General features: G+C 57.4%; 1 protein-coding gene across 1 annotated transcript; it reads right to left on the reverse strand.

Moving 5' to 3' along the window:
- Positions 1 to 3,020: 3,020 nt before the first annotated feature.
- TRIOBP (TRIO and F-actin binding protein) lies at positions 3,021 to 25,098 on the reverse strand. The gene is made up of 19 exons (XM_086611082.1): positions 24,984 to 25,098; positions 23,518 to 23,651; positions 21,605 to 22,078; positions 20,664 to 20,796; positions 19,311 to 20,294; positions 18,942 to 19,037; positions 13,428 to 13,484; positions 13,002 to 13,070; positions 12,453 to 12,542; positions 11,502 to 11,611; positions 10,505 to 11,045; positions 9,766 to 9,876; positions 7,627 to 7,774; positions 7,099 to 7,210; positions 6,466 to 6,625; positions 5,999 to 6,112; positions 5,603 to 5,689; positions 4,524 to 4,687; positions 3,021 to 3,813 (listed from the first exon to the last, which is right to left on the reverse strand). The coding sequence occupies exons 1-18, from the start codon at positions 25,095 to 25,097 to the stop codon at positions 4,526 to 4,528; spliced, it is 3,696 nt and encodes a 1,231-aa protein (XP_086467208.1). The 5' UTR covers position 25,098; the 3' UTR covers positions 3,021 to 3,813; positions 4,524 to 4,525.
- Positions 25,099 to 26,894: the final 1,796 nt, after the last annotated feature.

A 26,894-nucleotide genomic window follows, 5' to 3' on the forward strand; every position in this document is an offset into this window, starting at 1 on the left:
TCGGGAGGGATTTTCCAGCCCCTGGCAGGATGCTGGGGCTGGAGGTGGAATGGAGATGCTGCAGGGCAATGCAAGCCCCATGGCCTTTGGGAAGTGGGATCCAGTGCTGCCAGTGCCTCACTGCAGGCAGCACTGGGGAGCTCATGTGGAAGGAAAAATTATTCCCATTGGCTACTCCATGCCACCATCCCCAGCTTGGGCTTGCACCTGTATTTTTGGCCCCAGGAACATGCCACCATGCCCAGGGTGCGGTAGGTTGCTCCTGCACTTTCTTTTCTCCTTGAGGAGAGCTACCTAACCGCTCCAGGCTTCATGTGCATCCCATTTCTGGCATTAGTCAGCAGAGATTGGGAAATCCCGCTTCTCCAATGAACCCCAGAGGACACATCCTGGCAGAGGAGTTGTCTCCGTAATCCCATTTATCTTCCTCTCTCCGCACTGTGTTCAACCAGACCCTATGGGGGTTTGCGCACTTCCAGCTGTGGGTTTCATCTTAAATGGTCAAACTGCATCCATCATGGACACACTATGGATCCACCAGGTAACAGCCTTCTAGGGGCAGGATGGCTGTTCGTTAGCATCTGAGCACACCAGGGCACTTCTGGTGACTGCTGGCAGTGACATTTTATTTCTCCCAGTTTCCATTTTCGAAGAGGCTCAAAATCCCCAACAGTAGGACTTGCATGCAGATCCAAGTTCTTCCGTGCTTTTTTAGTGGCAAATCAGGGAAATTGGCTGATTTTCCAGCCGTGCTCATCAGAGCTTCAGCCCTGAGCCCCTGGCGTGCGATGCAGTGCGGTCAGCCCAGCACAAAGCCACTCGGCCCGGCCACTGCTAAAGGCAGAGCAGGCTTTAACGATGCAAATAAATGGTGAAGGGGCATTGCCTCTTGCCACTGGTGGTGTAAAAGATTTACGAGCTGGTTTTTAAGGGCAAGCTCCTTATGTGAGCTAGGACACTGGCTCTCAAGCAACCGAGGTGCCATACAGCTGTGGCTTTTCCTTGTGCTTGAGGCTGGGACATTTCTTGCAGCCACAATCCAGCTGTGAGTAAGTGGATGGGGTACAAGCATCGTTTTGGGATGCTTTTTGGGCTCTGCCAGCCATTGCGCCAGTCACCCAATGGGTGTTTCAGTTGTCTTCTCTCCCTGCCACTCTTCCCCCACCCAGCTCCTCTGCACCCGGGAGATAGTGATGCGGAGACGACGGGGTGACCGTATCGCCCCGCTGCAGGCGAGATGGAGGCTGCCCGATTAACGCTGTGCTAGTTTGGGAGGCAGCAGTCCCCCATCACCCCGGGATGACGGGACGCTCCTACCCAGCCGGTGGCTGATCTGCAACCGCAGAGCCTCGAGGAGGGGTGGCTCGACCGCGTGTCGGGCACCCACACATTTTGTCTGTGCTTACATGACATGTTTATCGAGGTCAGCAGCCCCTTGCCAGGAAGGGAAGAAAAAAAACAAAACACCACCCCAACAAACCACCCCAAACAAACACAAGACACCCAGCCCTCTAGAGAAGGGGCTGGTGAGCAGCGTGCCAAGCACTGTGCACACCAGCAGTCTGTGGTTCACCCCTCGCTCCCCTCTGCTTACCCCTAGTGCCCTACTTTTGGGGGTTTACTCCCCCAGGAGTAGGTATGACCACGCACACTGTTGTTTCAGTGGTTGTTTTTCCTAAAAACCAAGCATGCACTCTCCCAGCCTGTGACATCATGCCCTGAACCCCACTTTTTTCATCCTTTCTTGGTCCCTACTGATCCCCCATGGCAAGATCATCCCCTGCAGCCTGGAAGCAGTTGCCCTGAGCTGCACTATCCTCTCTTTTCTTCCCATCTCCAGCCCCCAGTGTGCCAAACGCTCGCCCTGTCCCAAAGTCAGCGACAACAGACACGTCCTGCTGGAGGCGGAAGAAAAAGCCCGAACCTTCGGCAGTGCAGAGACAGGAAAGCTTCTAGGCTGGAGGCAGGAGGCTGAGCCCTCGCCAGAGCAAGCCCCATCTCTGTGCAGGTGCCACGGGAGGCAGCTGCTGAGCTCAGCACCAAGCCTCTTGCATCATCTGTCAAGTTGCCCAAGGGCCTCACGCACATGACAAAAGCCTGCAACCTAGTTTTACCGGAATTTGCGACTTAGAAAAGTGAGCTTGCCTTACCTAGGGAAAGCAGTTGCGGAAGCAGTGCCCACAGCTGTGCCCATGGAGGAGCGCGCCTGTATTTGCCTGCACCCCCCTGCCCCAGGGGCAACCGATACCATGGCGAGATTATCACATGCCAAACAAAGATGTGCTGCCTTAACTCTCTCCTCATTGTGGCTGTCACCATGTCCTTATGCCCTGCTCTTATCCTCACGTCTCGCAGTACTCCATCCTCCCAGCCAAGGCACCCATTACCTACATCTAAGGTCCTCCTTGAGCCCTTTGCATTCCCCTCTTCAGATGGTGCCTCCAGCCTTGGCACGAGCCTGAAATCGGGGCTTTTCCATAAATGCCAGCAGCCACTCTGCAGGGCAACAGCTCACCTTTACACCGGGATGAATGAGGAGCAGTCACTCCCAGGTCCTCCATCCTGCCAAAAAAGCAATGTGCTTCACCAAAAACAGGAGGAGGAAAGCATGAGAGATCCCTCTGATGTCCCGCAGGACCCATATACACTGTTTACTCTGCTAGTAATTTGCAGTTCCATCTGCTCCCGCCAATACTGGATTTACTAATGCAGCCCAGGCTCAGCTCTTCCTCTGTGGGGCTGAGGGTCCACATAGGATTTTTCGGAGCAGTGTGATGATGCATGATTACTTCCCCTCCAGACCCAAAGGTGGAGCAGACATCTGGATAATAGCACTGCAGGGCTCCTTTCGCTCTCTGATGAGGGGCTGGGGGTGCTCCCACTGCTTTCCCTCCCCCCAAATCCAGATGGAGAGAAGAGACAGGTCAGGATGGCCCCAAATCACATAGGAACCTGGAAAAATGACCTCCCATCACACTGGGTTAGGGACATCTTCCCCTCAAGGAACACTTTTTTCTCAGTGAAAGGGGAAGATTTTATTAAGTTAAAAGTTGAAGGGCACAGCAGAGCAGCAGCAGCTGTCACCTTGCAGGGGGAGTTGGCTCCGGCGGGTGCAGTAGCAGCCTCACGGCTCCTCTTCCCCAGAAAGGAGAGACCCCGTGGCTATAGGGTCCTGTCAATTCGGCTTCTTGAAAGAGGACAGTCACGGAGAGGACTCGATCATGCAGACTCTTGCCAAGGCCTCCTCTTTCAAAAGTCGCAGGCAAGCACGTCCATGGCAGACTGCCCCAGCGGCTCCCTCCTATGGCTTGCATGTCTTCTCTGCAGGTCCCTGGGGGTGGCACAGTGAGGGAGGGAGTGTGGTCCTCACCATACATCCCAGGGACGCCGTGGAGACATTTGAAAGAGAGGGAATACGTGTCGAAGGTGGCTGTGTGGCCGGGAGCAATGGGGCTGGGGAGGGGAGGAAAACCAGATTCTCTTTTTCAGGTTAGAAAACGTTGGTGATGCAGTAAAAGTTTCCCCCCTCCTCTTCCCCTTCTTCCCAGGGGGCAAAAATTCCTCTATAAAATATAATTTTCACATATAAAATCCTGAAGAAGGTGCATGTAAGGAGCCAGTCCAAACAATGTGCTCAGGTACGGAGGAAAAAGGAGCTCATCAAAAAAGCTTTGAAAGGGGAGTGAGGAGAGTGGGGGGGGGTGTGAGATTCCTCGCCAAGGCGATAACAGATGGGATTCAACCTCCCCCTCCCCACAAGTGAGGAACGGAGCAAATACAAAACAAGAACAGATAAACAAATGAAGAGCAGACCTAGAGAGAGACAAAACCAGAGATGGTTTAGAAAGACTCCATTGAGCGCAGAAATGCCACCCCTCCTGCTCCCCCGGGAAATGGCTGTTTGGAGCTGTGCTACATCTTGGCACCCACCAGCAAGGGCTGGTGGAGCAGAGTGACCCCAATCCTGATGATCACGGCATGCTAGCAAGAAGCAAAAGCGCTCCGAACAATGGGACACCCTCATTCCTGTCACCTTGCTTCCCTCCCCAGCTGCAGCAGGGATGCCCACAGGTGAGTGTGGGAGGAGGGGCTGGGTCTAGTCAGACGCAGACCTAAAATTTCCATGCTGCGAGAGGGAAACCACTTCAAAGGTGAACACAGCAGAAACATCACCCAGGTAGGCAGCATGTAACTGCCCCCACACTGTCACCCATGCTGCGGGGCGAAGGCCAGCATGTGGCCAGCTCCCACCTTCAGCCTGGCTGAGCAGCGCTTGGTGCTGGCTGCAGGAGCATCAAGAGCAGCATGGTGAGAAAGGGGCTGGGGATCTTGGGAGAACACCAGAAACAACAAGGGTGCAGGACAAGATGATGCAAGAAGCAGAGAAGGAATAGTTTAAGCCTAAAGTTTCAGCGCTGAGAGGAGCAGGAGGAACTGGCAGCCTCCATCCCCCTGCCAAAGCAGGGCAGCTGGTCTTAGCTGCCTGCGCCCGCAAGGGACATCATGGTCCTCCCAGTGCTCACCGTTACTCGCCAACACTGTTGCACAGTGACTCCTTCTCCTGCAGAGCCGCCATGGCCAGGCGCAGGTGCTCCTTCAGCTGCTCGATCTCCCGCTCCGAACGCACCTTGATGTGATTCAGCTCTGCATAGACATCCTGGTATTTCCCTGAGGCAAATCTCTTATCCTGCCAGGGGAGGGAGAGGGCTCAGCAGGTTTTAGGGCGGATATTAGGGAGAGGGGTGGCAAGGAGAGCCCAGTAGAAGAAGGGCCAGCAGGTGAGGAGAGGAGAGCCAGCCCCGGATTTGAAGCCCATCCCAAGCCGGGACACACAGAAACCATTCAGAAGAAGAGTGTGGAGGTAGCACTTCCCAAACCCTGGGCTGGGGAGGAAGTCAGAGTCTCTGGTCCTGCTGCAGCAGGGATCCACAGCATCACACTGAGGAGGTGATGCGGGCTTTACCACGGCTCATGTGCGTTTGGGCCATCCATATGGGAAAAATAAACCCCACCAAAGACAGAGGCTGACAAAAGGGCCGGTCCCAGTCTCTTACATGGCAAAAAGCTTAAGTGAAGGAGTTATAAAATCCCAGAGCATCACTGAGTCTCAAAGCCTTTTCAGGCTCCCTTTTGGCAGGGGTCTTCGGAAATTCCTCTGAATGAACTGCTGCCAGCGGAGGGAGCAGCACACACAGCAACGGTGCTCAAGGAAACACATCCACCCAGCGAGGGGACAACTAGGGGACATAGAAGGTGGCTGGGGAAGTGAAGTGCCAGGCAGGCTTCACCCAGGCTTCCCACCTGGGAAAGAAGGGCTCCTGGCTTGTCTGCTCTTATATGTACACACATCTGGGGTCACCAGCAGCAAAGTCTCTGTGACATTGCCCTTGTATGAGGTAAGCCTACACCAGCCCAGGCTGTTCGGAGCACATGGCTGCTACATGCTCCGGAGTGAGCAGAGAAGAGGAGCACAGCTGACAAGAGGGTCTGTTTGGTCTGAGAATCCCATCAGGCTCAGCCAAACCTTGCTGACATATGGCCCTGGTGCTCCCCTCACTCCCCTCTCCTGCTGCTTTCCCAAGGGCTTCCAGAAAACACTGACCTTTTGCATCATCTGCAGCTCCTCCCGGAGGCACTGCACCTCTTTTTTTAGGTACTGGAGCTCGTTCTCCTTCACCCGCAGCAGCACCTGGGCCAGGGAGAGGGAAGAGGAACCAGAGGTGACTCAAGAGCCACCGCCTTGGAAAAGCCAGCGGGCCTCGGCGCAAGCGCGGCAGTTGAAAAGGAAGGAAGGGCCAGGAGGGCCAGTGCAGGAAGCAAGGCAAGCGCCCTGGGAGAGTGGTGAAGGGGAAGCTTGCGTACCTCCTTCCTGCACCGGCTCCGCTGCTCCATCCGGCACCCGCCTCCCACCCACTCCCAGACAAAATCGCCGTGAGGAGGAGACCCTCAGCACGGGATGGGGATGGAGGCAGCAGGGCAGCCGGGGGCACCTCCATACCTCCAGCTCACAGGAGCTCCGCTCGTTGTTGTGCGGAGAGCGGTCTCCAGAGCCTCGCGATGAAATAAAGCTTCGCAGCTTCCCGATCTCGTCTGAGAGGCGGGTCTGCAGCTCCTGCAGAAAAATACAAAAGACATCAGGGTAGCCATGGCACAGGCCTCTCCGCTGTCCTGACCTCTCTATCTTTATGCCAGCCCTGCCCCAGCTTAGAGACCTCCTTGTAATTCCCTGCCCATATGCAACGGTGGCACCTACAACCAGCAGCAAAGAATACACTCAACGTATTTAACACCATAGTAAAACGTCATCTACAGACTCTAACTCCTCATTTTTTTTTTCTTTCTGATGATAAAATCTCAGAAGGGGAGAAATATGAACAAACAGGTGAGTTTTAACAGAAGGGCTGTGCCATGCAAGGGAGGAATGGGCTCTGTGGTCTCTGCTGGCAGAAAAAGCCCCTCTCTTGCCTGGTTTTTCCGGAGAAGCTCCTTCCCCTCCTGCTGACAGCGCAGCAGCGTCTGCTCCCGCTCCTCAGCCTTCTGGGTGAGCTCCCCAATTTCCAGGCACTTTTGGGAGTACTGTTCGGAAAGCACCTGCAGCTCCCGCTTCAGGGAATCCACGTCCAACCTGTCAAAGAGGCACCATCTCATCGTTGCCCCGCAATCCTCACTGGCCCCTGGCCACCAGCATCACCTTCCCCCCTGCCACAGGCAGCCTCTGCCCACATCAGTCATTGGCACAAAATAATGTCCCCTGTAGACCAAGGTTTCAGTTCCCACCCTCCTGCACATAAGCCTGGTGCTTCTAGGAGCTTCAAGCCATGCAGGAGAAATGGAGAAGCTTTCGGTAAAGAAAATAGAGGGAAGAAGCTATGGAGAAAATGGAAGCGCTACAGGGAAAATAGCCAAGCAGCGGATAAATCTCCCTGCCTAGGGCTCTAGCAGCCCTGGCAGTCACCATTGGGCACCCACCACCCTTGAGGAGGAACATGAGGAGGCGTCAGCAGAGACAGCTGGGGGCTATGGCTGCAGATGGGGTGCAGTGACACTGGCACAGGGTGGCAACATTGGGCAAGGGAAGTGGGAGAGGTGGTTTCTTACTGGTGCTGCTTCTGGAGGGCATCTGAGACCGAGCCGCACTGCTGGAAGCTTCGTGTCCTGCCCAGCTCCTTATTCATCTCCTCACGGTGGGCTTTCTTCAGTGCCTCGATGGCTGCAGAGGGGGATAATAGGAGATGGGGGACCAGGCTGTGCCAGCTCCAGCACATCTGGCGAAACCACACCACGGAACCAGCCAAGCTCTTGCCTGCCACAGGCTCCCGTGACCTGTCTCTGCAGGTTCCCCCTCCATCTCTTCTGCCCTCGGGGCATCCTCCACCTTCTCCACACCCCAAGATCATCCTGATGCACCAAGCACTGCCAAGGAGACTAACACAGGGCAGCATGGAGCTCCCTGCCATCTCTGCCAGTCCTGTCTGCCTACAAGAAGGTGCTGAGCATCACTGTCACACCAGTAGGGTCAGCAGTGTGGCTCCAGATGACTGGGATGGCTGGTTTCTTGCATAAGACATTTGGGAGAGACGGCAAGGACCCACCTGAGCATGGGCATGGCTTGGTGTATGCTCCTACCTGCTGCCGTTGCTGCAGCCTCCTCTGCCAGGAGGCGCTCCTTCTCCTGCCGCAGCCGCTCCAGCTCCCGTTGGTGGTGCCTCTGAAGCTCTTCCATCACTTGCTGATGGGACGACTCCATCTCGGCCAGGCTGCGCTCACAGGCCTCCTGTTGTGCCAGGGAAAGGAGGGATGAGGGACCAGGAGGGCAGGAGGAAGGGCTCGAGCCAGGACAGGCACTTGGCTGGGATGATTTTTGCCTTTGCAATCCTCACCCAAGTCCAGAGCTATTTTGAGAGAAGGGAGACCACTTCCCAGGAGGGTCTCTTCCTTTTGAAATTGAGGCGGCACTTTTATCACTGAACACAACCATTTGACAGGGCCAGAAATGTTGCAATGCCCTTGCACTTTGCAGAGGAAGAAACATTCCCCTTGCTCTTCTTAAAACTGAAGCAGCGAGACAGGAAAATCCCTCTTGGGCCAAGAGCTGGGAATAATGTGCCTGACACCCCCGTCCAGACACTCCACCAGGCTGTAGGCCTCGCTGGAGGAGATCAACAGCGGGATCTGCATCTCGGTATCTGCCTTTTAAATAAACCAGCATCCCCCGGAATCAATGAAAACTGAGTCTCTTCTGAAAAGTGATACCCTGCACCGCCCTATGGCCTGATGGAAGCTGCCAAAGAGCCCTCCCCAAAGCCTCCCCACACAGCTCGCCCTCCTTTCTGATGGCTCTGAGACCAAGGGGACAGTTCTTTCAACACTGAGCGCTGTGGTTAACTGGTGTTACAGCAAAGCAAAGCAGTTCCCACCTCGGAGCTACACCTCTGCTCTCCCTCCAGATGCTGGCAGCACTGCCCCAAGTCCCTCAGGAAGGATTTCTTCACCACCAAACCATACCAGGGTACTATTTTCAAAAGCCAGGGCCTCTAAAAGATCAGCAGAGAGCCAGGAAGCCATTGGGTCCTGTGACAGCCTCTTACTGTCCCATTCCTTCCCCCAGTACTAAGGCGAAGGCTGATACAATGGGTGCTGCAACACGTTGTGGGAATTCAAGTCCTTGCTGGCTACTCCTCCCTACTGAGATGAGGGAAGCTGGGAAGCTTCACACATTGACCAAAGGAGAGGAAAAGGTGAGGGATCAATCTGGAGATCTGTCCGTGGACTGGCTGTGCACTTCAGCAGACTGAGAGAGAACGAGTCCTTTGGGGAAAGGCCAAGTTTGGCCTCAAATGTGAAATGAATGAACCCTTTAGAGCCGGGTTATCAGGAAGATAAGATGCCTTTCCTCCCCACTCCTTTAGCTTTTTTTGACCATAAAGAGGCTTGTGAGCTGTAATATTAAATCAAGATGCCAGAGTGACTGGTAAGTGGCTGGGCCGGGCGCCACGGGACTTGCAAGTTTCTTTATCTGGGCTACGTACAGCTGACCCACTGCAGCAGGCTTCACGAGCCCCAATTTCCTTCCCCCCCCGGCTATCTTTCAACACGTAGGGCACATCCTGAAATCTCCACAGCGTGGTGGAACGGCAGCCTCCCCCCAGGAAACCCCTGTGGGCTGTGACCTTGCTTGCTTTGGATGAGTCTATGGGAGGGACAATAAATAAACAAAGAGCAAACTCTGCTTTGCGGGCTTTCCCACGTGCCGTCCCAGCAAACAAATGGCCTGTGCTGTCAAAGTGACCTTCAGGGCTTGGGCAGCTCTGGCAGGGACAGGAGCTCCCCAGGGCCTGACGGACCGCTTTTAACGAGGGATTCGGGAGCCCCCGTTAGCAAGAACCGTATGCGGCAAGCTGCAAACTGCCGGGGAACGCGCGGACGCTCAGCAGAAAGCTGTTGACCCATTCCCGAGCAGGGGGACCGGCCCACTCCCCCAGCCCAGGCCAGCATTGTGCCCATGCACAAAGCGGGGCGCGAATCCTGCACCTCTCTCCTAACTCTCCTCCTCCCCATTTACATTCTGGCCCCTTTAAGGCCAGGCAACACGCACCAGCCTTTATGTAATTAACATTGATTATAAGTAGGCCCAGTTAGGGTCACCATGGCAACACAATGATTAGCAATACCTGCCTGGCAGTGAGTTGTGTCCCAGCATTTCCCAGTTTGGGACTGGGAGCAACTCCAGGGTCCCGTGTCCCCCGTGTCCAGTGCCCCACTCACCTGTGAGATGTACCCCCGGGGCACGTGGCCATCTCCCTGGGATTTTGCTGCCTCCCGAAGACTCTCGTTTCGGGCCCGGCAGGACTCCAGCTGTGCCCGCAGCGACTGGACCTGCACCAAGGAGGGGAGAGAGATGCTCAGCCGGGAGTGGAAAAGCACCAGGACCCGACTGACATGCTGCATCTGAACCCCAGGCTTAGGGATGGGGAGGACCATGAGTGGCCAAGGGAGATGTCTGCTTCCCATAGGGGTGGCAGCCTGCCAAGCGACCAAACCAGCAAAACTAGCCCCAGCCTGGTAAGCACTAGCAAGGAGGGGAGGAGACACCCCAACTTCCAGAGGTGGATCTGTGCTGGAGGAAACCACCGCTGCATGTGTAGCTGGGATGACAGATATGTGCAGGGCTCCTTTCAAAGGCTGGCAGGTGAAGCACTTGCAGGCATGGGAACAGCCAGAGAGGCTGTGGATGTACTCCTAGGATACACAGACTCCACACAAGCAGTGCCACCAACTAACTTAACCTGGACCAAAACGTGGCCTGGGGAACTTCTCCAGGCGTGCAAGAACAGGTCTCCAGCATCACAATACCTGGTTGCAAAAGCTCCCATGCACTTGAAGGGTGGCAAATGGAGCCAGAAAGAATGAACACCTCGCTGCACCTCTGTCTTGCTCTTCTGCAGAGCCCCTGCTGCCAGGGACCACACTAAGGGGCCACCAGAATCCCAGAGGATGCTCTTACCTCCTTTTTCAGTGCCTCGTTGGTGTCCCCATGGCCCCCCTTGCTTTGGTTCAGCAGTGTTGTCAAGGGCACCCGCCGCGAGTCCTTCAATGGCAGGCGTTCCAGCTCCAGCCACTTCTTCTCTATCTCCTCATTCAGCCGACTCCGCTGGTCTTCCGAAAGTGGAGGAGCAGGGAGGTCCTGGGAAGAGTCCCCCGCCAGGCCATCACTATTTGGGACCCTGCTGTCAGGGGTCTCAAACCATTTCCGCCTCTCCTCCGAACGGACGACCAGATCCCGCTCCAGCTCCTCATGCTTGGGAGTTCGGTCGGAGATCCTCAAGCTCCCTCTCGTCCTCTGCGGGGACCCCTGATTCCCGGGGTCTTGAGGCAAGGGAGACAGCTCCACGTAGTCAAAGGCATGGCGCTGCCCATCTGCCTTCCAGTGACCACTCTTCGAGTTCCCCTCGGAGCCCGAGCCCAGCCGTTGCTGCTCCTCTGTCCGGAGCGAGCCCTTCTGAGGGACGCAGTTACGGAAGTTTTCTTTATCGCAGTCGGAGAGCCTGAAAGCAGAGCAGTGGACAGTGAAGGAGAGGTGCTATGTGGGAAAGGATGCTGGTGGGGGCACCACCAACTGCCCGAGGCTCAGCCCTCACTCATCTCTACCCTGAGTGCAGAGCTGGGCCCGTAGTATCCCATCCCCTAGGGAAACAGGTTCCCTCACAGAGCAGGGAGGATTCATCCCCAGTTCTGGCCACACTGGCAGTGAAACTGGGCTAAACTGATGCGGCAAGGCAAAAAATGGGTGCAAGAGCAGGAGCCATCAGGCTCTCAACCCCTGTCATCGGTTGGTGTCTTCAGGCCATGTTCAGGAGGAGTGGAGGACAGGGGGACTGTCGGGTGGGCAGGGCTAATCTGGGAGTGGTTGGATTTCCACAAGGACCTTCCTGGTCCCTGCCTGCTAGGGGAGAGGGGCAGTGAGATAGGGAAGAGGAGAAGCGGCGCAGGGCAGCTCTTACTTAGTGATGTCTGGAGCGCTGACTGGGCGCACGTTCTTCCTCAGGGCCTCGATCCAGTTGCGCCGGATGCCTGAGGTCATCGCTGACAGGGTGAAGACAGCATCCTTTGTCTGCAACAGGGAGGTGACAGAGGCTCTGTCAGTGCCTTGCAGAGGTGCAGAAAGCTCCCACTTGCTCCTTGAGACCCCCGGGAACCCACTCACGTGGGTGATGGCCAGTGCTAGAGGGACCACGTGCTGTCTCGAAGACTGCCATGCTCTTGTGGTCAGGTGGAGGTGTGGGACTGGAGACATGCTCTTTGCGGGAAAGCCTGTTACATGTTCCCCACAAGCCCATCTCCAAGCAAAGGCAAAAGAAATTTTGCCAGCACATTTGGCCAAACGTGAGCCGGTGCCACCCAGTCATTCAGGTGCTGGGAGCTAGGCACCAGTGCTGGTGCACAGCAGGGAAACCCAGACCATGAAGTGCCCAACGCTGCACACCCACTGGGTTTTATACTGCCTCAGCAGCCATCTCCTGCTGCTACAGCAAGTAGCCGAGGATGGGATTGTACTGGGGCCAGACCCAGGATACAGGTGGTTACTCAGAGCACAGCCAGCCAAGCTGCACCAAGATCTGTGGTGCTCACCACTCCCTCCTGTAGCTCTAGAGAAGCCGCCTTGGCCAACGGGTCAAGTAAACACCCCTGGCATTTAGCTTGGCTCCTGGGCCGCCTCCAGCACAGCCTTTGGTCAGCCCTGCAAAGCCCCCTCCTCCTCCTTCCTTCGCAGGCAGGCAGCACTCGTGTCCCTGAGCACTGCCACCCCTACGTGTCACCAACCAGCCCTGCCAGGTCACCATCCCGGTACAAAGATTGCATGGCTGGCATCTAGGCATGGGGAGGGAGCACACGTTCCTACCCAGCGTCTCTTGGTGCCACTGCTCCGTGTCCATGTGGTGTTGAACACTCACGTGTATCTGGAAGCCGTAGTTGCGCTGCACCGCAAACTCTGTCACATCTGTGCAGGAGCGGAGGTCAATTTCTCCGTCAATGTCATCAGCCTGCAAGCACAGCCCCCCACTAGGACATCAGTGCAAATCCAGCTTTGAAGAAGGCCCTTTCACCTGCCAGCACCCTAACCAGAGTGCAGGTTGCCTCTACCTTCATCCTACAGCTCTCTGGGAGCCAGTCTCAGCTCCCTGGCACAGTGTGGCCTCTTTTAACCCAAGAGGCAGCCAGCAGTGTGGATGGAGAGCATCAGAGACGCCAAGCCACACAACCAGCCCTTCCTCTCACCTCTCACCACTGACAGCCCCCCCTGAAGCTTCGCCAGCCCGCCTTCAGACACCCATCCTCTTCGCCACTCCTTGGCAAAGAGCAGCTCACCACCTCCAGTGCCTTTCAGGAGGAGAGGACGCTGCCACTTCTCCCGGGAGCACACTGGTCATGCCAGGGCTGCGCTCCTCTCCTCCCCTGGCTGGGATGGAAGAGGGGCTTGGAGAAAGGCCAGCCGTGCTTACCTCCTCTGCGTTCGAGTCCCGGTAATACCTCAGGCTCGAGTCGGTCAGCACGAACCAATGTTTCTTCCACTGCAGGCGGATCGGGCAGGGGGAGGGAAGGGAAAAGACAGAAGGGAAACGGATAGGCAGTTACGGGGGGAAGCATAGGAACAGGGAGGGACGCTCTGCGCCATGACCTCTCAGCCTTCTCTTCCCCCTCCTCTGCATCCCTTCCAGCTCCCCCTCGAGCCCCTCAGCTGGCAGAAGGATGCTGCTGGGTGAACCTCCATGCCCGCACACAGAGTGAGGCACCTCCACCAAACGCTTCCCACTGCCGTTCCCAGCAGGAGCAACCTCAGCCAGCAAGGAGGAAGGAAATTGGCTGCTCACTGGGGGATCTCTAGCAGCAGGGGCTAGGGGAAGAGGCAGACCCCCCCTGGACCTTACCTCTCCTGGCTCGGCCAGGATGGACATCCATCCCTTCTTGAAATTGAGGAGATCCGGCTGGAGAGGAAAGGACAAAACAGAGGGTTATTGTCTCGAAGCGACCCACAAGAGGGCTTTTCGTGCCAGAGGGTGGAAGGCAAGTCCCCAGTGGCAGAACGACACTGAGAACAGTCTGGCATTGCTTTTAAAAAACTCATGGGGGTGTAAGACCCAGCAGCAAAGGAGAACTGGATTTAGCTCTTAGCAGCAGGCAGCCGTTCCTGTAAGAGGAAGCAGATGATAAGGAAAGAGGTTTAAAAAATATTACAGGGAAATATGCAGCAGGGAGGTTTCCACAAGGTGCCTTGGAGTTATTTATTCAGAGAGGGGGAGGCAGGGACAAGGAGAGCGGGCAGAAGGGAGTGCTCCACCACCACTGACGGGGCTTGCCTTGGAGACAGAGGCAAAGCCACAAAGAATCAGACACACCTTGTCCAACCCTGGCCATCCATGCCCCAGAGCTACATCCCTCTGGTAACTTCACCACCGATCATTTATTAAAGACATGAGTAGTTCTCTATGAAACAGCCCTCATCACAAACGTATAGGAGGCGATTCAACAGCTGTGAAAACACGTTGCCTTTAAACAATGTACCCCAGGGTAGCAATGAAATCAAAGTCACAACCAGCGCTTGATGCTCTCTGAGACTTGACCCTCTCCAAGTCTCAATAATCTCTGAGATGCTGGGGGCTCCTCTCTTACCCAGCTCCTTCTGCTCTCTCCCACTGCAGAGCCTGCCCTCTGCCCAGCCCCGGCCACAGCAACCAAAGATGAGGATGAACAGAATTTCATCCAGATCAGCCTGTGCTAGAAAGAAGTTTTCCCCCCCACTCCCCGCCTCCTCCTAACCTCATGCCACTGGTGCGGCATCCCAACCAGTTTATCACCTTCCCAAGGTGGAGCGCTGGAAAGCTGACTCAGGGGAACCGCTCTCCCTGGCTTTGCCCTCAGCCAAACAGGCTCGAGCTGGTCCCTTCTCCAAACGCTGCTGGCTCCAGAGAAGTTGCACCACCAAATAATTCAGCTCAACGCCTCTTCTCTCAGGGAAGCCAGAGTTTGCTGATCTGCCTCTTCTTCTACAGCAAGGCGAGGACAGTGCCAGAGAGGTGACAGTGCCAGAGCTGGAACTCCGAGTGGTCTGCACCAGACTTGCCAGCCCCAGGGATGCCACCAGCAGTCCCCACATGCCACAATCACCACCCAAGACTGAGCTGGCGAGAAGGGGTGGCTCAGCAAGCTGACAGCCACTCCACTCCCCCCAGACAAGCCCGGCAGCCAGCTGCGGCTGCCCCGCAAGTCCAGCTCCCTGGCCACCCAGCCAGGCCGAGCCTTCCCTGCTTTCATCTCCCTGAGCTGCCGCTCTTAGGTTACATCCAAGGTTACAGGGCTGCAAGAGCCCAGTACATGCCGGGCCCAGCTCGGCACTCCGGCTATTGGTTTGAGCAGGCACGGGGATGCCTGCCAAGGGGAGGGTCACCGGCTGCTACAGCTTCAGGCCTGGCCAGAAGCATCTGATGGTGATCCTGAGCTGCCCGACACGGGAGGCAGGCAGGGAAACCAGAGCGAAAGGGCACAGGGGGCTCCCGCGCTTCACCTCCGCAGAGGTGGTGGGTGCTGCTGGCGGCTGGGAGATGAGGACGACATATGCATCCCTGTCCCTATGGATCTGGACATCTCTCTAGCCCTGTCGTCGCCTGAAAAAGTGCCCTGAAATTAATTCCTTCTCCATGGCAGCAGCTCCACCCTTTTTCCCGTTATCCCTTCCAATCCAGTGACTTCAGCTCCAGCTCTGAACTGGGAGCGGCGGGAGGGAAGGAAAGGAGGTGAAACGTCAAAGAACCTCCCCCCCCTCCCAGGACACACGTGCGCTCGGCAGGAGAGAGCCAGGCAGGCTCCGCAGAGGCAGAAAAACACTACAGGGAGCGAGGGAGCAAAAGGACACCTGGCTGGAGCTGTTGTACGGATCAGCTGGGTTTTGCCTTATTGAGGACTGACAATCCCAAAGCATTAGGCGCTGAAATAATGAACGTTAATGGGATGTACGCTGCTGGGAAAATTGGAGCAAAGCCCTGCCAGAACCACTGCCACCGTGTGCTGCCCTGTTACTACCCTCAGTGCAATGCCAGGGCTGGAAAGTCTCCCCGGAGGGCTTCTCCCAAGCGGGAGAATTGCACAGGGCTCCTGTTTTCCCTGCTGGCCCTGTTTTCCTTGCCACCCCCAGACATGGAGCCACAGCTCTGGAGTTGGCTCTGAACTATTCCTGTCGTAGCAGGGCCAGTACCATACGATGGGGCATCAGTTGATGCACGAACTGCTTAAAGCCACTTTTCTCTGCCTTCCCACAACCAAATCCAGCTTTCTCATCCGGCATAAAGAGCTCAGGATATTGGCAGAGAAGACAGCGGTGTTCAAACCAAACCCCCATCCAGAGGAAATGGCCCAGCAGTGGGAGGAGAAAATGTCCAGGAAAGCCGAATTGCTGGGAGAGATTCATCTGCTGGAGATGCAAGGATGTGGCAGGATGCACCCCTGGCAAAACGTACAGCCCTTCAGCGTGGCTTGGGGCTGCGGATGGTGAGGCTTTGGCTTGGAGGTGGCAGCAGCAATTCTGCCTGGCTGCATCTGTCCCCACCAGAGTTACACATTCAGCCCCGCACATGGCCAGGTAGGACCCGGAGGAGGTCCCACGCGGTTAGGAACATAGTGACATCTGGAAGGACCGGCTTAAAACAGCAGGTTAAGGAGAGGCAGCTGCCTGCTCTGGCTGAAGAAGGGCTACAGGGGAGGTGATAACAGCCTGCAAGTATCTGAAGAATGTAAACACCAAAGAAGGAAAGGGGACTGGGTGAGAGGGAAAGAATGGCTTCTGGGTGGCACAGAGGCACGGTGATGGAGAAGTGAAGGAGAAGCTGCAGCAGGCTGAGAAAGCTTAGTGTCCAAGAGGAGAGATGGGATGGTCAGGTGTGCTCCTTTCAGGGCCAGCCTCTGCCATCGCCTTGCCTCCTGCTCTTCCCACTCCCAAAAGCTCCTCGGCACCACAGGTCCTGGAGTACTGCTTCTGCTCACCTCCAAGAGATGGTGCGAGGGGCTCTCAGCCTCCCGGAAAGGACAATATCTCCTCTCCTCTGAAAAGGGAACCCGTCCCACAAGGCACAGGCCCCAGGCCAAAACTCAAAGCAAAACCGCTCCAGCTCAGTTTGGTGAAAGCAAAACCGCTCGCAGGCTGGAGCACGCTTGCAGCTCCCAAATCTGTACATGCCGCAAAAGCAAGCGGGCGACAGGCTCTCCCTTTCCCACCGCCCCCGTGTGAAACACCAGCGGGCACAGCCCGGCCTGTCACCTTCATTATCCTGCTCTGCTCGACAGCCTAATTCTCGTGGCCGGCACACGTCTGTGCCAAGGAAGGTTTGCCCCAGGGGTGGGACGCTCCCTGCCCCGAAACCGCATCTGGTTCCCACAGGGAGCAGGAGCTCCCCACGCCCGGGGGGATGCGGATTTCGCATCCGATTGCGGTCATCGGTGCGGTGAGCTCGGCAGGCCTCAGCCCAGTCCGCGCTTATGCACAGCGTTACTGGTGTCTACGGCGGTGCCCGCCGCTAACGAAGCAACGCTAACGAAGAGGCTCTACCGAGCGGCCACAGAGAACCCAGGAGCGAAGCCTGGCGCTGATGGGAAAGAGAGGGGAGGAGGCACCGAGCCTCAGCCACAGTCCTGAGTACCCGGCGGGGCCAGAGACCCCCGGCGAGCCGCGGTGCCCAGGACGGGCAGGGAGCGCAGGGACGCCGGGGAGGCGGTGGCTGACAGCTGGGGGCCCTCCGCCCCTTCCCAGCCCCGCGGGTCCCGCCAGGCACCCCGAAGGCCCGGCCGAGGGGTCGGAGAGCGGCCGGGTGGACGAGCTCCCCCCGCCCCGATCCCCACCTGAAACCCCGAACCCCGCGGACCGGTCCCGACTCACCGTCATGGCGGGGGCGGCGCGGCCGGCGGCGGCAGCGGGGCCGGGGTCGCGGCGGGGCCGGGCGCTGGCAGCCAGGGCGGCGGGGCGGCTTCAGCGGCCGGGCGGCTTCCGCTGCCCCACCATGCCCGCTCCGCCGCCCGTCCCGCGCTCCCCGCTCGCTTTTTTTTTTTTTTTTTCTTTTTTTTTTTTTAAAAAAAGAAAGAAAAGGAAGGGGGAGGGGGGAGAACCCAACCCAAAAAACTTTTCTTTCCTCCCCTCCAAACTTCCTGGGAGGGCCCTGGCAGGCCAATGGCAGCCAGCCGCCACCGCCCCGGCCGCCCGCAGCCAATGGAGCCGCCGGGGCGGGCGAGGCCGCCGCCACCGCCGCCGCCGCCGCCGCACGGAACGGGGGGGCCGACCCCGGGGCGAGGGGCGGCGGCAGCCGGCGGCGATGGTGGGGCTGAACCGTGTCCCCTTCCCTTCTCACTGGGCCGGGCAAAGTTGAAGCCCAAGGGAGGGTCGGGCTCAGCTGCTGCTGCCCCAGGAAGGGTCCGCCGGGAGCCCAGCCCGTATCCAGGCAGGTTTTTTGTGAGCACAGCGGGATCCTCACCTTCGCTCCCGAGGCTGCTTGGTTTTATTCTCCGCCCCCCTGCCCCGCAAACGAACCCCTAAAGCAGCGATTTGCAGTCTTGGCAGAGGCAGTGGCAGGTCCAGGGAGGTCCTCCGGTGCCTCTGGAAAGCCAGCTGGCATCAGGAAAAGGAATTGCTAGAGAGGGTCCCAAAGGAAAAGGGGCAGGGGGCCGCACATCAATAAATACCAGGCTCCGCTGTGTGATTATACCAAGGCGATGCTTCTCACCGCAAGGCAAAGCGAAGGTGCCTGGCCCAGAGCTCAGTGCTTGAGAAACCTGGAACAGGTGGGGTGAAACAGCCCCAGTTGTGCAGGGGGAGCTCAGAGCTTTGGGCTCCTCTCTGGACTGGGGCAGGGAAGGGAGGGAAGGGTTGTCACCCATTTCAAGTTTGAGAGGCCTTTGGGAGCTTCCTGCCCAGCTGCAGTTTTTCCTTGTATAAAGCACACAGCCAGGCCCTAGCAGGGGACAACCTGGCCAAGACGACTGACGCACACGGAGGGGCACAGACGCAGGGACTCGGGTGCAGCTGCCAGCTACACGGGCTCCCAGAACACTTTTCTGCAGCCCTCCAAAGCCACTCTCACACCATTTTTGGTATCCCAGGAACGTCAACACAGTTGACCATATCTTCTTTCATGCCAGTAAAGTCTGCTTCATCCTCGTAAAACCCTCAGTGCTATTGTAGCACTGGGCAATAATAAAGGGAAGGAGAGCAACTACGCTGAGATTTTAGTCCCAGGTCTACAGCTCACCCCTCTTTGCTTTTAAAACAGAGCTTTGGTGCCTGAGTTTCCCCATCTGAGAAACAAGAAGGACGAAGGGAAAGGGGGTGTTAGTGAGCATGCCCACAGTAACCTCTGGGGAAGGACAGCTGCCTTTCTTCACCATTCCCAGAGCCTGGCCCCTACCTTGTTGTGCTTCTCACTGGCATTCGAACGTGGCTGCAGGCTTCCTGAGGAGCCAGTGTTGCTTTGCAGTGGGAACGCGCCTTCACCCAGCTGGCGCTGCAGAGAAAGAAAGCAGGAGCTGAAGCCAAGGGGGTTTAGTCCTTGCCTTAGTTTCCCAGATCCGACCACCCGCTTCCCAGCGCGGGCCAAGGCAGGAAGCACCCTCCCTCCTCCCAGCACCAGGCAGGCACCGCAGCTCCCCTGGAGAAGCATGAGGATCTGGGGGAGCCAGGGTGCGCAGAATTGCAACCCAGGAGACCCACCCACTCTGTGCTTGCCAGTTTTACACCTGGCAGAGTCCCCATCACCTCTGGCTCCTGCCCTACTCACATGATAAACAAGAAGTCTCTTGTTCCCCCAGTCACTTTCTAATGGCTTCTCTGGATTGTTTGTGTCTTGGGTGTGCTTGGGACCCTTCCAGTCATCCTCTAGCCGCTGCGCTGGACTCTCGGGCCTTTTCCAGCTGTCATCCGTCTGTAGTCCTACATCCAGACATCTAGCAGGGCTTTTCCAGTCCCTTTCCAGCTGGCGCATCAAGTCCACATGGCACATGGGCTTCTCCTGGTGCTTCCAGTCCTTCTCCCATGCCTGTACTTGGTGGGCATCACCCCGACCCCTCCAGTCCTGCTCCAGTGGTCGTGTTGTGCTTGTGGGGCGCAGGGGCTTGCCTCGGCCTTTTCCGTCACTGCCAGCGCCCTTCCCAGGGTGAGAGGGCGGCAACTTTTCCCGGAGGCTCTGCCAGCCACATTCAGGTGGCTTCCCAGGCCCCCTGGGGTGCAGCAGCTCCCCCCGCTTCACCTGTTGCCTCTCTGCCCCCCGCACCAGGCCAGGAGGGGACATCTCCTTTTGGCTTCTCCACGTGCTCTCCATCCGTCTGCCAGGACTGAGGGACCGTGGCGGCAGCCCTGTCTGGCTCAACCCGCTGTTATCTGAGCCCTTCCCAAGGCCCATGGGGTGCAGGGAGTCCCCTCGGCTCTTCCTCTCTGGGGTTTGCCCTGTACTCCTGGCCTGCCAGGTGGCTCGGCCTTTCTCCAAGTTCGAGGGGTGGCTGGGCTCCCCTCGGCTCCTCCAGCTTTTCTCTGAGTGCCTGGGAGGGCTCACAGGCTCCCCTGCCTTCCTTTTCGACTGGTGGGCTGGACTTGTGGAGCGTGGGCTCCGGCTGCCTCTCTCCAGCAGCCAGCCAGGGCTGGCAGGGCGTGGGGAGTCCCCTTGGTTCCTGCTGGCCTTCTCGGGGTGCCAAGTCGGGCTGGGGGAACGCAGGGGCTCCTTGGGGTCTCTGCTGTGCTGCTCGAGGTGCCAGGATCGCCGCTGACCCTGGGGACACGGGGGAGAGAGAGCAGAGAGTCCTCTTAAAAAACATAAATGCCGGCGAGCAGGAACAATATGGGATTAGGGCTGGGAGACAGTTCGGTTAAATAATTCCCCAGACAGCAATTGCATCCCTGTGCACAGAGCCAGCCCATATTGAAGAGAAGGCTCTTGGACCCAAAGGGTGAAAGGGCTGTTGCCATTTAATAGCCAAGAGTTCCAGTTCATGGCAGAGGGAGGGCTGGGAATAGAGGGAAGGGGGAGCAGGAGAATGGAAGAGAGAAGCACATGGCAGAAAGAGAGGAAAACGTGGCAAGGAAAAGCAACCCAGCTTGGAGAGTTGGGATGAGGTCCCTCTGCGCAGCCAAGCCTCACCTCTCTGGGCAGGCTGGGGCTGGACTGCCTCTGAACTAGGCGGCCTTTGCTGGGTGGCACCGGGGTCTTGCCATCGAGCCGGTCCACGCGGCCCTCCTCCAGGGCCTGGAAGGCCTCCAGGGTCTCCGATTTCCTGCAGGCATACGCAGTTTATCCAGCTGCTGTCAGCCTCAGCTCAGAGGCAGAGCCTCTGCAGACTCTGCTCCACCTAAGCCTGACCCCACAAACCTCCACCTGCCCCAGACACTCTGTGCTCCATAGCCTCTCCCTGACCCCATCGCTTCAACCACCCCAGCTTTCGTGTCCTTCTGCCTCACTCATGTCTTCTTCACACTATTCCTTAAATTTCCCTCCATCTGGTCCTTCACATCTCACCCACCTGTCCAGGATACTTCTCTGGTCCCTATTTACGTCTCCTCCTGCCCTGTGCCACTGACACCGGAGCCACTCCTGCTTCTCCAGCCAAGACACAACCAGCACTGCGTACTTCTTGGCATCCCCCATCCTTTCCTGAGCAGCTCTTACAGTGGACCTTGGATCCCTGCAAAGCCACTGACACTGGGAGTGGGGACCACCTCTTTCCATCCCCCTTTCCGTGGCTTGCCCTGCCCTGCAACACATCCTGCAGCTTCCAGGAGGTGGCTGTGAGGATAAGGAGGGTGGGCTGCTCCCTCTGCTTCCAGCAGCGCAGCTTGGCTTCCCCTTTCCAATGGCCTCAGCTGCCTGCATGCTGCAATGCGGGAGCTCCACAGGCCAGGATGTGCTGAGCCTAAACCCAACCCTTGCTTTAAGGGAAATTTAAGCACAGCCTGAAAGCTGAGCTTTGCCAGCTAGCCCTGCTCTCTCCCTGAGGCATGGCGATTCAGAGGTGGGGGTCCCCCAACAGCATAGGGCGGCGATTCCCCCACCTCTGACCACTGTGGAGACCCATTGCTTCTCACCTGCGTTCGCAGCCAAATATCCTCTCCACCTCCACCCGTCCGGGGCTGAGCATGCGGGAGCTGCAGCGGTCAACAGCATCCCGCTGGCCGAGGCGCTTGGGCTTGGGCAGGTCTGCCAGCACTGTGTACTCCTGTCTCTCCAGCCCTTGCCGCCCTTCTGTGCCCCTGCTGCCGGAGTGCCCACGGGGCTCCTGAACCCGGGAGCCAGTGAGGTGCCCACCACTGCCCAACAGGTCACTGCGGGCCAGCGAGGGGCCAGCGGTGGCCCGTGGTGGGGTGGATGCCCAGGGAGGGTCGGTTTTCTGGCACTCCAGGGAGAAATAGCCACTCTCTATGCGGTGTTTTGGCCAGCTCTCCTCAGGCTTCTGGCTGGTGGGACGGCGCTCTGGGACGAGGAGAAGGCCATTACTGGGGGAGGCATGAGCGACACGGGATGCCACCACGTCCACAGCAAAGCAGGTCTTCGAAGGAGAGCTAGAAACGGTCCAGGAGGGCAGAGATAAAACCCAGACTCCCTCCAGGCAGGGTGGGAGCACTGAGACACAGCACTGCGAGCCAAGGGCACATCAAACCATGCAGACAGAGAACACCCAAGGGACCCACGGTTCATGGTCAGCACACACAGAGATGCCGTCTCATGGACTCTGGTCCTCATCCCTTTGTATGGTGCCCATGGAGGTGTTGAATGCCTCCTGGGACCAGAACTGGCTAAAGAGATACTAAATCTAAATAAAAATCTGCTGTGAACTTCAGAGACCCTCGGGTTGAAAGCAAACCAGAACAAGGATCTCACACGTGAGCAAACCAAGTGTACCTGCTTTCAGCGGGCAGACTCCTTTCCTAAAGCCCTGGGCCTCGGTTCTCACCCAGGATCCAGAGGGAATGGGCTGAGCCCACCTGGGTCTGTCTGCCTGAGGGGCTTGTGGCCACCTCTCCTCCTTGTAGCTCGCGTAGCTCATCATGTCCCGTTTGCCTGATCCCAAAGTGTTGTCCCACAACCGGGTCATTTCCCCGTCCTGGGAGACAAGATAGGGCAGATCTCTGCAATGGGGACCGGTAGCTTTTGTGGGCTGGAAGGAGGTTAGAGCATACATGAGAAGTTGCAGCCTGTTCAGCCCAAAGCTGCTGGTAAAAAGGAACCAGGGGAGGAGCTAGGTAAGCATAAGGTGATCCCAGCCCAATGTCAATGGGCATGGCAAGAAACAGCATAGGAAAGTCTGCATGGGGGAATGCAAGAGCAAATCTCGTGCTCTTTAGGAGGAGAGACTCCTTTGTGGGGACTAAGGGTCTCAGCTGATCCCCCTTGCATCTCAGGACCTTCTGAATGTCCCCAGCAGAAGTGGCATTGAAGGGCTGAGGGGGCTGGGGAGACCACAATAACCCAAACCATGAGAGACCCCGTCTCACCCTGACAAGCGCGGAGTTGGCTTCGGCACAGGAGCTGGGGTCGGTGCCGGTTTCTCTGTGCTCACCCTCAGCTTCAGGACTGAGCGGGGGACATCCCCTGCTCTCGTGCCAGCTGTGGGGCAGGGAGAGAGGACAGCTGGTGGTCAGCATAGCCCACAGAGCTCAGGGATGGGTGGCAGTGCTGGCAGCCCAAGCCACACCATCTCTCTCCACTGGATGGGCCGAGGCTTGCAGAGCCCATCCTGGGACCACCAGCCTTGCTCTAAAAGCAGCAGGGAGGAAGGAGACTCTTTTGGTGGCCCCCTGACCTCTCGTGGGACAGCCAAGAGGAACCCGGTTAGAGGGCATGGTGTGAGGGTTGCTCAGCCCTTTTTCCCAGGCACTGGTGTGCAGAGCATCAGAGAGAAGGCATCTCATTTACCCCTGCTTGACTTCCCACTCCCCCTCCTCCGTTCTTCCCACTGAGGGGGCTCATTGGAGCAGCGTGGCTCCCCGCTGGTACTCACCGCTCTGTCTTCTCCACTGGGCCCACGCACACGTATACCTCACACTGTGGGGCTAAAATACGGAGGGCGTCCCAGGGTCCACCTGGGTCTGTGTCACTGCTGACATCGCGCCCTGTGACCTCCACGGCATGCTTCTGCAAGGAAGAAGGGGGTGCAATGGTGCTGTCAGCATGGTGAGGATGAGGAGGAAGGCTGCCCTTCGGAAATGCCTGCTTCTTCTACCTCCTCGTGAGAGCAGCCTGGCCTCTTGGGCTCTTGATGCCTCTCCCAGTCCACCGTTGAGATTTTTCTCGTACTTCAGGAGGCCAGAGAAGACCAGCACCCTCCTATTTGATGCTGAATGCTGCAGGCATCCCAGAGACAGCGCGTGTGAATGAGGGCTCAGGGAAACTGCCCCCCGCCCCCATCGGTGCTGATGCTGCTGGCAGCCGCTCTTCCTCGTCACATGGATAGCCCAGGGAGAGGCAACGGAGCCAAGAGGGAGGGAGATTTTTGCAGAGAAGGCTGTAGCCCCAGCCCCTGCCTCTCTCTGTCAGGGCTTGCAGACGTCTCAGCATCCTCCCCAGCCCCGCTACCTGCGGGGCTTATGAGCAGCAGTGGGGGAGGCTCTGGGGAGCCAGCTGTCTGCGCCACTTTCCCTCCAGCATCTCGCCCGCACTGGGATTCGCTCAGAAGTGACAGCTCAGAGCAGATCACGGGCAAAGGGCTGCGGTAACCTTAGAGGGCCCGGGGCCAGGGAGAGAGAGGGAGAGGGCAAGAAAGAGAGAGGGAAGCTCATTACTATTTCATCATCCCAGGCCAGTCGCTCCTGGAGGATGACGAACAACACGAAACCCTCCGTGAACATGAAACCGGTCATCGCCCAGTCGGAGGCAGCCAAGCAGCTTGTGCGTCTGGCCCTGTGCCGAAGGACCATGTTGGATCGAGGCATCCAGAGCCCAAAGTCCCATGAAGTTTATCCCTCTCCTGCCTTCCTCTCCAGGAACAGCTTGCAGCAGCTGCCCCAGGGACAGCATGTAGCCCTGGCCCTAAGCCGACAGCCGGGGGCTGCAGGGACATCCACCAGGACCATATTTTAGGTGAGGTGGGCTGTAAATGCCAGCAGGCATCAAGCAGAGATTAATGCATGGTGGGTCCCTGCTCTGCCAGTTCCCTCTTCTCTCCTTGTAGCTTTGCGTCTGTGACACTCCTGCGTTCCCTTCCAGAATCTATCAAGACCCTGGTACCCAGTGTTGAGCCAGCCCATCCCTGATAAAGTGGCTCCCACCTGGGCACCATAAAACCATGGATTCCCATGCTTCGGAAGACTCTCTGCCCACAGCTTTCCCCCAAAGACATCTACAAAGCCCGGCTGAGCCTTTGTCTTAGGGATTTCCATCTCTACAAAGGCACATTGAGTCCCAACATGGAACAAAGAGTCCCTTAATGAAGTATTCATAGCCTCCAGGTGGGATGGAGTAGCTTACCTGGATAGCATGCTGGTGAGCCCCTGCGGCTCTGAAACAGTGCTGGCATAGGCTCTTTGCAAATATGTTGGCTTCAAAGTTCATGCAGGGCACCTCATCTACTGAGCCAGACATTGTCCATAGCAGGGACGAAGATCTTTGGCTGCTGGGCTGCTGGCAGTGGGCAGCCAGGAGGAAAAGGAGGAAGGAACAGCAGCAGAAGCCCGGAACTTAGGGTCCCTCAGCCTCAGGCTCCTGTGGAAGCAGGAATGTTATTCCCAGATGGATGGAAGTTTGCTGCTTGCAGCTGACAAGAGTGGAATCAAAGAGCATCCAAGTGCAAGGTGATCAGTATGATCCATACAACTGTAGATAATAAAAGGGTATGCTCCAGCAGGGACTTATTTTAGAAGGGGCACTGCACCCTCAAATGACTGTTGACATTCCTCAATTTGGGAGTCCTTGCAAACACAGGGAACGGTGCCCATATTCTGCTATTTTGTTTGATGGAAATTTTCTTCCTTCAAGCTCTTTTAAAAGGCACAAAAAGAAAGCCTTTCTTCTTGACCATGTTGCTCATAAAGGAACAGTTATAAGCAGCTTAGGAAATTTGAAAACCCACTGAGACTCTTCCTAAACTTGTTGATCCCACTAAAATTTCTGAGACCTGTAGGACTGTTGATTGCAAAACTGAAGGTCAACAAGCATTGCTAGCACACATCTGGGCTCTGCATTTCTGTCCTGGCTTTTTGCAAGCATCCTGCCCACCATCACCACCTCTATCCTGCAGGGTTTGAGAGCAAATCCTTGGATTTGAGGATGTGATCTGTTGTGCTGGTAGGGCTCCGCTTAATTCGTCCAGAGGAGGCACCAACAAGAAGGACAGGAAATCAGTGTGGGATGAGTCCAGCATCCCTGATGTGAACATGCCACTGCTCCCCTAAACATGGACACTTGAGTCAGAGCACCTGATCAAGGCTATGGCTGCTCCCCAAAGCAACCAGGGCCAACTGTCAATGCCAAAACCAAGCTATAATTTTTGTTTGTCAGTGCACTCATTCGCGATACAGCAAGTGGCACTAGTGCCAACCTTGCAGCCTCCCTCCTCGCACTGGGACATGTTTTCTTGACTCGTTCACACAAAATTCCAGACAGAAGCCTAAGCACTCACCTGCCAGGGATGCAGCACTAAACACCCCAACATCGCTGCCCACCCCTGCCCACGGAGTGCCACCCGTGGCTGGAGCCCATAGCACCCCACTGCCTGATGGGCAAATCATTGCTCCCCACATCCCTTGGGGCCTACTGCCAGGATAACGCTGTGATCCGCAGGGCCTCTGGCATGCACGCACCCATGCATGCAAGCAATCAGCCATGCCCAGTGCTCCCAGTACCCCCAGTACCTCAGCTTCCCTACGGCTCCCAGCACCTCGCTGCCCGCCGAGCTCCCCCCTCAATGAAGCTCGCCGTGGGAACCGTGGGGGAGCGAAGCCCCTCCCCTCCCCCTCTCATTGGCTGCCACCGAAGAGTGATTTGCATATCGGCCCTCTGAGTGGCTGGCCGAGGCGCGGGGTCACGGCGCCCGCGAGTGCGGGCACCCACGTGTCGGTGGCAGCGGGCGGCCGGGCAGGCGATCGATCGACCCGGCCAGGCCGGGCCGGGCTTGGCGGCCCCGGGGCTACGGGGAGGCTCGGCGTGGGGAGGAGGAACCAGGCTCCTGCCTGGCGCTTTCATATCTCGGCCTCTTCCCTGCCCTTCCTCTCGGCTGCACCTCTGCCGGGACCACCCCGCTGTCAGCAGAGGGTCTGCTCCAGTACTCCCCCGGAGGCGTCACCCCAGGAGTTAGTTAACCTGAACCCTAAACAGGTGCCAAAGCAGTGGACTCATCTGCAAGCACCGAGACAGCAAAGCGTCACCGTGTTCCCAGCACAG

This window comes from Tauraco erythrolophus, chromosome 4 (assembly GCF_009769465.1).
Source record: "Tauraco erythrolophus isolate bTauEry1 chromosome 4, bTauEry1.pri, whole genome shotgun sequence".
Classification (NCBI taxonomy): domain Eukaryota; kingdom Metazoa; phylum Chordata; class Aves; order Musophagiformes; family Musophagidae; genus Tauraco; species Tauraco erythrolophus.